The 10,662-nt window shown below is 42.5% G+C and overlaps 1 protein-coding gene across 2 annotated transcripts; it reads right to left on the minus strand.

The window, feature by feature from the left end:
* Nucleotides 1-907: 907 nt before the first annotated feature.
* On the minus strand, nucleotides 908-10,233 carry slc38a2 (solute carrier family 38 member 2). 2 transcript variants are annotated; one of them, XM_068306453.1, is made up of 16 exons: nucleotides 9,910-10,233; nucleotides 8,466-8,591; nucleotides 8,276-8,357; nucleotides 8,070-8,185; nucleotides 6,786-6,859; nucleotides 6,601-6,693; nucleotides 6,241-6,319; nucleotides 5,500-5,582; nucleotides 5,277-5,335; nucleotides 4,717-4,884; nucleotides 4,539-4,618; nucleotides 4,309-4,409; nucleotides 3,350-3,474; nucleotides 3,123-3,267; nucleotides 2,939-3,036; nucleotides 908-2,830 (listed from the first exon to the last, which is right to left on the minus strand). In XM_068306453.1, exons 2-16 carry the CDS (start codon nucleotides 8,588-8,590, stop codon nucleotides 2,714-2,716), a joined length of 1,545 nt encoding a protein of 514 aa, XP_068162554.1. In that variant the 5' UTR covers nucleotide 8,591; nucleotides 9,910-10,233; the 3' UTR covers nucleotides 908-2,713. The 2 variants fall into 2 exon arrangements, with proteins under 2 accessions (XP_068162554.1, XP_068162553.1); XM_068306452.1 differs by lacking the exon at nucleotides 9,910-10,233 and having other exon boundaries at nucleotides 8,466-8,914.
* Nucleotides 10,234-10,662: the final 429 nt, after the last annotated feature.

Raw genomic sequence — 10,662 nt, forward strand, 5'->3', positions numbered from 1 at the left:
GAGAGCGGCCAAATTTGTAATACAGTACAATAAATCATTTTGGCAGCTTCAGTTTGAGGCTCTTACACATGCTGGTCGACTACCGAACCTTCCAGCGCCAAGTTAGTAGAAATTATATGTATGGTAACGGACAACTGTTAAAGTTAAGGTAATCACCTGGGAAAAAAAATTATTTACTATTTATTCATTAATGAGCTGTCCAACTAAATGAATGGGAATGTCATGAAGGTTTGAACACTGACCATCACAAGACAACTAAAAACTACAACTTTAACCTCTTTGATCGGAAAAGGGTGTGTACATGTTGATGGATACTGATTAGCACTAATTTACAATTGTCAGAATAAAATGATCAGGATTGTTTTATCGACATATGATCTGTGTGGGACTAAACAGGCTGAACATGGCCCGCAGTACGCTGTACATTCGACTTTTGACCACTAGGGAGCAGTGTCGTCAAATTCAGGAATATTTTCCTCAAGAAAAAGATTAACTTCTATTCCACAATGATAAAACATCCTATTTGTGTCCGATCTGAGTATTACAGCCTTTTTTTTTTAAATTCAACTGGAACATGACTTGCAGATGAAAAGGAAAAAGCAAAAATGGCGTCTTAAAAATCTAAGGATTTAAAAGTGTTCAGATTGCATTTATGAAAAGCAAAAATAAGCTATTTTTATTCTCTTAGAATGTAATTTTGTTCTCCATAAGGAAATTCAAAGGCATTTACTCCAAAACCAGAACATCTCTTGCCTTTTAAAATAAACAAATGTGATTCTTGTTACTTTCCCTGAAAAATGGATGATGAAGACCAGTTTCTTTGTTTTTCTAATTAATCCTCATGAACTACATTCTCAAACTGCTCAGACAAAATGAAATGGACACAAATGACACGGACACTCCATGCTGTAGATTATCTTTGATTTTAATTAAACATTATGTACAGGATATACATAGTGTTTCATTGAAACAAGAGTGTAACACTGGTGGGCAAAGCCTCTTTGCCCCTGAGGTCAAGAGATGGCCGACGTGCTCTCCAACCAGCATGTGCGCTAAGAACGGTTTGCTGATCCAGTTTCTCTTAAGCAGGAACAAAGAAAACAAGGCTTCTGCTGCTGCATCAGAAGCTTCCACATGTAACACAGTATTCATAGAACCAACTCAGCAGGACAGGTATCAGTCGGAACAGAGCTGATGAACGGATGAAACCTCCAGGTTTGAAACCGTTTCAATATAACAAATTCAACAGCTTTTTCTGTTTTGTTTTACAGCTCTAATGCATTATTGTAAAAAAAAAAAACATTCAAACAAAGCATATATACAGTTGAACTCAATAGATATATATATATATATATACACATATATACATACAATATTATATAAATATAGTAAAATAGATTAAATTACATTGATTTGATGATCTTCCATAAATAGATGTTGGGCAATAATAGTTTGGTGATGTTTAAGTTAGTGTTGGAAGCACAGTGCTCTGTCAGGTGACAGGTTCACAACTCGGTCCAAAGCCGAGCTATCAAGTTCTTCAGTGTGAAATATTTGCAACCAGAAAACTGTACACAAAACACATAAACATTGTGGCAGACGCTGTCTTTGCTTTCTTCATTCTCGTTTGGTTGTCTGTGTTCTAGAGCACGCATGACTTCTGATGCTTCTTTTTGTGTTTGTTTTTGTTTTTTTTGCAAGTTTAACAGGTATATTACAACCACTGTAAGTGGTCAGATTCAAAGTCTTCTCTCATGAAGACATAAACATTATGTTTCCACCTCCTCTGTGTGAAGAGCTGGAACTGGAGGCTGTGAGGCCTCCAGGTCTTAAAGCAGTATTGTCATCGCTGCACATGCTGTTCCGACTAGATCTTCAGCAGGTCATTAAGATTAACTGCAGTTCAGAACGTTTCTTTTTTTTCTTTTTTTTGTGAAACTCTGCAGTTCCCAGTGTCGGGAGAAAAAGGCAAGTTCTGTTGATTTGTCTTTACAAAGAGAGCTGACACTGTACTGAATACTGAACAGGTGCTGGACTACGCATCGCCCATGAAAACTGACATGTGTGCTGAACAGTTAAGTGCTCTTCAATATACAAAGATGCTCCACAAATACATTTTTGGCAAAGTAAAAAAAAAAAAAAAGGAGAAAACAAATGTTGGAAGGAACTTAATCGTCCTGGAGAAGAATATATTTCAAGTCTCTTGCCTCTTGTCCGTCTACACCAGATCCACGCAGTTTTCTCAGCAGGATTTTTGTTGTAGCCGACCCTTCAGGTCACAGTCACGGATCGCTAACCCGAAACGCTCACGCATTCCGTAAGTGAGCGCGTACCTGAGCGCAAGCTGCATTTAGAAATTCAAAGGCTGTGTCATCTCTGATCTGAGGCACCTTCAAAAAAAAAATGTTTTCAGTTGTACTAAAAACTACTAAAGAACATCCAAAGAAAAACAAGCAAAAACAATGAAAAAAAGTTATTACAATATAAAGCGCAAAAAAGCAGTAAGACGCCATCTTTGTGGCCTATAACAGCATACTGTACACGAGTTCGAATACATTCTCTTGGAATGGCGTGGTTTGTCGCTCAGAGAGTCAAAGCCGAGCATCAGGTGAGTTCTTGTGTGTTTTTCTTCTTTTACATTAGGTGTGATTGTTGGCGGTTCCGGCGCTGAGATCTCCTCTCTCTTTGGACGACTGCGGCAGCAGGAGGACCTCTAGTGTCCGTCGGCGTGAGCCTCGCTGCCAGCAGTGGCGTTGTGGATCCAGTCCAGGATGATGAGGGTCATGCTGCCGATCATGACTATGAAGCCGCACAGCAAGAAGGCGGTGGCCTGGAGAAGAGAACGGTTTCAGATTTAGATTCAGGAAAGAACTAAATCACCAAGTTCAAACTGTTTGAAGTCAAACAAATTCTCAGCTGCGTGCCAACAAACCCTTACCCCGATCTTCTGCACAGACTTCATGGACTCCTTCTTGACCAGTTTGATGTAGAAAGCCGAGGGCAGGATGAAGATGAGCATGGCAGCAGCAGAGGCACCTGTCAGGTTGTGAAATATTTTTAGTTAGATGCGTGTATCCAAAGCTTTTCACGACGTTTCCGTACACGTTAAGACACACACTCACCGATGAACCCAAAGATATCCCTGATGGTGGGGACGAAAATGACCAGGGCGTTGGTCCCAGCCAGCAGGACCACAGTGATGATGGTGTGGCGGATCCAGCTGAATTCTTTAGAAGCGCACAGGAGCTGGTTGACGGAGGTGCGGATCTAAAAAAAACAAAAACGTGAATAGCCGAATCTTTGGGAAAGATGGGTTTTTAAATTTGTCTCGTCGTGGTGCGACGCTTACGGGGAACAGAACCACGGGGACGGTCAGGGTGACGGCGGTCAGCACAGCCAGGCGGACGATGAGCAGGATCACGTCTGACTTGTAGATCTTGGAGTAGGTGTGCAGCAGCTCAGGCTCCACGTGGGCTGTTTGGAAAGACAACAGAGGACCCGTCAGACCCGCAGCTCATCCTGCTGACAAATCCAACCTGAAGATGTGCGTTACCCTCAAGTAAAGTTTACAAAAGCTGCACTTAAGCTGTGACTTATTTATGGAAAAAGGCTTACACAGGTTACTGCAGTCTCTGCTTTTCAACCAATCATTCTACACTTTAGTCTCTTTTTGCTCTGAAGTTCTTAGAAATAAGAAAAGGCTCCTAATCCTAAGCCATGTGAAAGTCTCGGCTCTATTCATTGAAACAAATCTGGTCGTGTTCTCCATTCCCACATCCAGGCTGAGCGTTCCCTATCTGTGCTGAAGGCGTTTAAAAACCCACCAATCAGGTTTGAACAATCATTTCACAACGTCTCCGCGCCCCCAACCAAACCCACGTCGAGTCCCGCCCCCCTGCGCCGACCGTTCCTCAATCGTGTTTTGTGTCGATTCGCCCTCACGCTGTGGCAACAGTCAGCAGGTTTATCTCAGATGTTCCCGTGGTGACGGACTGCTCGTCTGCATCAGCTGTGTGTTTTCACAGCGTTGTGTAACAGACCTTGAAACACGTCCATTTTGTTCCAGTAAGCGCGTACGCTATTTAATTTGGACGCAGACACAACTACCCTGACATCAAGGACAGCTGGAGGCTGATCAAGTCTTTATTGATTATTACTTTTTCATTCTTTTAGCACATTCTTAATGCCCATAAATTTCCCTGGAATATAATTACTTGAAAACTAATAAATTTTGTGAGATTGATGACATCACATGCACCATAAACTCATCTTTGAACATGCACAATAAATGTAATTCATTCTCCTCACCGTTGAAGGTCAGGTATCCGAACAGCGCCGCCAACAGGTACATGAGGAACATGGCGAGGAAGGACACGTTGGCTACGCCCTGCATCCGTCTGCGGGATCGACTGTTCCGGTGGAAGAAGGGACGTTTCGTTTAGACACCGGGATTCAGTTTGTGTGAAAGTGTGAGATAAATTCTAGATTCAAAGCTGTGTTTTATGGTAACGTTATGAATTGAAAGCAGAGTAACTCACTCTTTGAGCTCCTCATACATGGGCAGGATTGCTGGGTGGCATACGAAGGCGAAGGTGATGATGGGAACAGCATAGACGGTCTATAAGAGAAAACGAACGCTTCAATCCGTGCTCTTATATTTTACAGGAAATTCTTGTTCCGCTGCAACGCTTCATTCTCCAAATGTTTAGAACTTACCTGAGAGTTGAACACAAAGTATTTTGGCGTGCAAGCGTCCTCGCTGTAATCCACCGCAGTGGCGTTCAGCTGCACCACGGTGGTGTTCAGCACCTTGCTCACGGTTTCGTTCAGAGCGTCGACGTCTTCAGGTAGAGGACACGGAATGTGGAACTTCTTGATGATCACCTGGAGGATTTGAGGCTATATTAGCAAACGGTTTGGTTGTAGAGTTTTTGAAATGTTCTGCTCTTTGTTAACGTTTCGATGAGAGACAAAACCTAATTAGTCTGAGCAACAATAAAAAAAAAAAATCTTTCATAACGGCTTATTATTTATTTCCTAGTAATGAAATCTCACCGTCCTCCTGTGGGGGAGGGAACCACAGATTCTATAGAAAAACTTTGAATTCCTTTTTATGACTAAGACTCCTGTGGCACAACGGGAAGCTTTGTGTGCCAAAGTGGGTGTGGAGGAAGTAAGTGTGTGTGTGTGTGTGTGTGTGTGTGTGTGTGTGTGTGTGTGTGTGTGTGTGTGTGTGTGTGTGTGTGTGTGTGTGTGTAAATGCTTCTGTTACTCACCACAATTAGAAAGAACACCATGCACAGCAGGGACAGACCGCTGGTGTAACCGAGGTAACCTGTGGGGGAGCGCAACACACTCAGTGTTTGTAGGTGACGGCTCTATTTTAAAGCCTTGTAATGAGACGTTTTACTCTGAGCTGTGATCATTAGAGGAGTTTTGTATCACCAGGACTTATCTACCCTTTCACTTATCTACGTGCGAACACGACGGCCTGCTTACCTAAGTTCCTGAGCAGCGACAGAGGCAGGATGATGAGACACGACACCAGCAGCACCAGATAGTCACCGTTAGTGTACCATTCTCTGAAACGCAGAGACAAGACGTCAGCCTCACCGCTCAAAGATTCAATATGTAATCACACCACTAACAATTTGTCTTTCTTGATAACTGATGAGCGATTTTCACACATCAGTTTGTGTCACAGAGAGAACAAATGTGAAACTACGCAGCTCTGCAGCTTTAAAATAATTTATGGGTACCAGTGATTTCTGCTCTAGACCTGCATGTGTGTGCATTTAAAGCGAGACGGTAGCTCCGTGAACAGGATGAACGCAGGATTACTGCAATGAATAGATTTAACAAAGCAGCGCCGAGGAGCAAAAGCACATCAATATTTTAAAACTTTAAGCGCGGTGAGCTCATCGTTTCTCTGTCTCAATGGTGACACAGGCTGCGTCATCTAGGAGGGCTCTCAGGAAGGATGCTTGGAGCACTGCGAGCCACCAGCGGCTCTTAAAAACTACCTAACAGAACATTCCTGCTCTTTGTTCCACCTCATGTCAGACTTCCTCCTTTGCAGCTATCAGTCACATTTAGACACAAGTCTCACATAGTTTGGAACCCTTACCAACAAACATCCTTTTTGTCATTGTGCTACTGATTTAAATGCAGTTAACAGACATTTGCACTCATAATTATTTTGAGCGCAGAGCTGCTTAAAAATGAGGTTCGGATACTCACCCGCTGCTGCTGCTCCCCACAAACGATTGGATGACGATAGGAAGTTCGTATTTGACAATGTAGAGGTAGCTAGACATGGCTGAAAGATTAAAAAAAAACTGCAGTCAGCACGGCTTTCGGTAATGTGTGACACGTCAGATCCATGAAGAGAGTTCTCTTTCAGCCACAAGCGTGATTAATATTTGGTACGAGGCAAATACAGAAACAAAAATGTAATGCTCGTAACATGGCCTGAGGTTTTACTCGTAGCTATTCTGCATTCCAAAAAAAGGACAAAACTGGTTTCTACTCTGCAGCCAGTTTAAACACGATCGGGTGGTGCTTTAGCCTTAGCATCATGAATTTAAATGTCACAGTCACCTCCAATGTTCTGCATGGTGATGGAGCAGGAAGCAGCGAGTTTCCCTGGCATCCCGAAGGCTTTGTAACCCAGCTGCTCGTACACCAGCGCGCCTAAGAGGAGGAAGTACACCAAGAATTAACATCACGAGCACTTTGAACAAGACAACGGGATTTGGAAAAAACGTCGTCATCTGTAGATTCACCTCCTTCATTGGCCGTCTTTAGCAGCAAGTGGACAGAATACAAGGAAAAAATGGCAACGGCTGCAAGGAGAATCCTGTAGAGAGGAGAAAAGGATGAATGTTACCAAAGAACACACTTGAAGGGAAAACAGAAGAAGCTGCTGACATTCTGCTCACGTGTCTTAAAACGTCTTATTGAACCACAATCTGAGAACAAATGTAATTTCTTGATGTGGTGAACACAAACACTGACAAACATTTAACTACATATCCATATTTTTTTTATGATTCAAACTAGACAAGATGACTGACGTTTGGTTTTTTCCCCGTATGTAGTGAATGTTTACAAGAATCCTGGAATTCATATGAGATCTGTGCTGTAAAGACGCATCACTTCCTACCTGCCCTCTGACATGATAAACCTTCTTATGTCATGGCTGCAACTAAACAAATATGTTTTAGACGACCCCTTTATGTAAGAGTTTAACTGTGTCTACCACAGAGAACAGCAGCAGACGGTGTTTAAACAGCCAGCCTGGTGTTTCGTAACTGTTAGGACATTCCCAGAGGTTGAGGACTTTACCGCGGGGACAGTGAAACACGCTGTGCCTCATTCATGATCTTCTACCTTAGTGCTGCCAAATCCCACTGGATTATCGTGGTTAAGCTCAACTGGTGTGTTGCTGGTTTGTAGCTTCTAGGTGCTTCAGATGGCGTCTCAGGAAACCTTAAGCTGATTGGGGGTCAGAGCTGAGAGGGGCCATCTCTGTTGGAGTAAAACCTTTGGCCTCTTAATGAAGTATTTCTAATGAGTGGTTTTAGGAGTACTGGTGTATTTTCAGACCTGTGAGAACTGCGGACACCAGTAAAAATCGATATGCTAAAAGCAAAAAGATGTAGAATCCAAAGGACGGCTCGTTCACATAAACTACAATGTTGAAACAGTTTGTGGGCAGTGTAATCTGAAGCTGTGGTGGATAACCACCAAGAAGAGACAAAAACCCCCCATAGTTTTCCTTGAGGAGGAATTTTTCCCAGCAAAAATGAACACTGTGAGCGTTATCAGCAGCAAACATGATAGAGAGGAGATCAGCTCAGCGATGGGTTTAGTAAACTCTCAGCCGTAACCTTGACACCACGGTCAGATCCACACCTGCCTCTGCTTGAAGCTTATAGATGTATGTTTGTGCTTTCATGATCGTTACTCAGAGATCTGTCTTCTTCTGATGCCTTAAGCTGTTTTGATATTTGTGCCATGATTTTACCACCAAACACTCTGTGGTCTGTACTTGAAGAAAAACTCACACAAACAAGGCGATGCCAGTGTTGGCCATGGCGTAGGACAGACCCAGGATGCCACTGCCCATGATGGCGTTGCCCAGGTTGAAGACGGACATGCCGAAGGAAGCATTGCCCTGGTGCTATGGGAAATAAAAATAATGCTTTATAAATTATATCAAAATATCAGATTACAAAAAAAAAAAGAAAGGGAGAAATGGAGAAAGACTTACATATTCAGTGTCATACTTCTTCTTGCCTAAGTTGTTTTCAGGGAGAAAGTTTTGACTCTCGGCGTCAATGTCGGAGTATTGGCTGTCAGAGAGAGTCAGAGGGAGATATTAAAGAGAGAACACGGGCCTGTGTGTGTGTGTGTGTGTGTGTGTGTGTGTGTGAGACGCTGACTCCTCCTCAAAGCCTCACCCGCTCAGAGGGACCTTCTTGGGGCAGTCCTGGTAAGCGTAGTCGTTGCTGTTGGTGCTGCTGCTGTCTTCTTCAGGTGAGATGTTGAATCGGCTCATCTCTGTTCTGGAGGTGGGCTGTTTCATACTTACAGAGAAAAATAAAAAAACACCTTCAGGATGGATTCTATCCACGAATTCCCTCATAGACATGTTGAACATTTATGTTTTATGTTGAACATACATGTTTACTGGACACACATGCAAAAATACGGCATATTCCCATTGTGTGCACCACAAAAACATGCTATACTACTGTTTATATACATGCATACATTTTTATAAGGAGAGCAAATTCTCTTATACCAATAAATACCAATAATCAATATTACAGTGAGCTGGCGCGCACCGCATCGCTCCTCCTATTCTGAGACCACGTGATTTTTCTATGGATCGAGGAGGAGGAGGAGGAGGAGGAGGAACAGGAGTGGGGAGGGAGGGAGGGGGGGTGACGCACCGGCAGTGGAAAAATACCAGACCGGCATCCGCGTCCAGCCGACTTCACCTCAACCTCCATGAATGACATAAAGCCGCAATGTGCGCAAATGATTTTGCGCACTTTTCCTTCCGAAATCGTGAAATCGACCACAAAAAAAAATTTAAAAAATAAAAAAAAAGTTTCACGATCTTTCTTCGTTGTGAAAATGTGATTTACATTTTTTTTTTAAAAATACAAAGCAGGTGGTGGTGATATTGCGGCTGCGCTTCATGTTGACATTTCAACATTGTAAAAATAAAAATAAATTAAAAAAATCAGTTTATTTATTTTATAATTCTATTTCTATTTCCTGTGGGGAGCGATCACGACCCGTTAATCGCGTTTATGTCATTATTTCCATGAGCGCGTCTGATGGAAACAATGGCACGTGTTGTCCCGTTATGGGCATGGCGCTCCGTTTGGCGCAGCGACCTGCGCGCTGATTGTCAGTCGCTCATTGTTGTGTAGATCCATTCAAAATAAACACAAGGACAGGTTTCCGTTCCCTTTTCCTCATCTTACCTTCATTTCTTTGACAATGGCATCCCTGTGCCCCTCACTGCTGCATCACAGCCACACCGCGTTTTCATTATTTATTTATTAGGGCCAAAGACTGACTGGGTATAAGAAATGTCTCAGGCCTCTCAGAAACCATATTCGTTTTTAAAAAAAAAAATGTTTCACCAGCTAGAAAATACGTTCAAAACGGACTATAACCAAAGAGATGAACGCATTTACTTGTAAATGAACGAGATCAGACATTCAAACCAAGGACATATACTGATGTAATTATGTATAAATAGAAAAAAAACCCACAATATACATTTTTTTCTTGTTTTCTTAAAATCATCTGTCAAGCACTGGGTCGAACAAATCCAGAAATATTCCGACATTCCGTTTGTGGAGGACAAAATGCCGGCTTTCTTACCTTATGAAGATGCGGAAGGATGATTGTAAAATCCTCTCAGCAAAAACAGAGAATCAGATAAAATCCGGATGTTCCTCACAAAAAAAAACCAACAACCCCGAATGAATTATTTGACTGTATTTTAGGTTGAATGTAAACTAAATTAAAATAAAATTATCGGTCTATATTTACTCGGCAGGATCTGATTTCAAATACTGAAACAGTTCAAGCAACAGGAAAAAAAGGCTTTTAAAATAAATTGTCCTTCTAAGATTTAAAGAATATAAATGTAGGTATTAAACAAATTCCCAGATCAGATGTGCGCTCGAAGAAAGAGTGTTCTAGAGGAGGGGATGCGAGGACTCACCCTTTTATAAAGATGAGCATTGCATCAGCCCAAACCTTGGAGGGATGGAGGGAGGAGGAGCGAAGGAGAGAGAGAGGGAGTGAGGAAGAAGAGGAGTGGCCTGACTGGTTGTGACGGCATCGGGGCGGGAGACGCAGATCCGTGGGTGGGTTGTGTGTGCAAACAGAGCAGTGACCCGGAGACGGTCCCCTGGAGACCACCGGAGGCCCCTAGAGGTGTGACAGATGTCCAATGAGGTCATGGGGATACCTGGGATAATAAAACCACTAACTACACACAATGTCTGAAATGGTTGTTTTTGTGTGGTTTTTAAAAAAAAAAAAAGAACAATGTTTGAATTTAACAGTTTGATGCAACACATTATTTTATGTATGACAGGAATCATTTCCGGGCAGATCCGTGCCACC

The sequence above is a fragment of the Antennarius striatus genome, chromosome 22 (genome assembly GCF_040054535.1).
Source record: "Antennarius striatus isolate MH-2024 chromosome 22, ASM4005453v1, whole genome shotgun sequence".
Classification (NCBI taxonomy): domain Eukaryota; kingdom Metazoa; phylum Chordata; class Actinopteri; order Lophiiformes; family Antennariidae; genus Antennarius; species Antennarius striatus.

What these genes read in the sequence shown, in the direction of transcription:
- slc38a2 (XM_068306452.1), bottom strand. Translation starts at nt 8,665, where the DNA reads ATGTTCAACATGTCTATGAGGGAATTCGTGGATAGAATCCATCCTGAA. An exon ending in TGGTGTTCTTTCTAATTGTG is followed by an intron (nt 4,885 to 5,276) that starts GTGAGTAACAGA and finishes CAAATCCTCCAG; the next exon opens with GTGATCATCAAGAAGTTCCA. An exon ending in GGATATCTTTGGGTTCATCG is followed by an intron (nt 3,037 to 3,122) that starts GTGAGTGTGTGT and finishes ACAACCTGACAG; the next exon opens with GTGCCTCTGCTGCTGCCATG.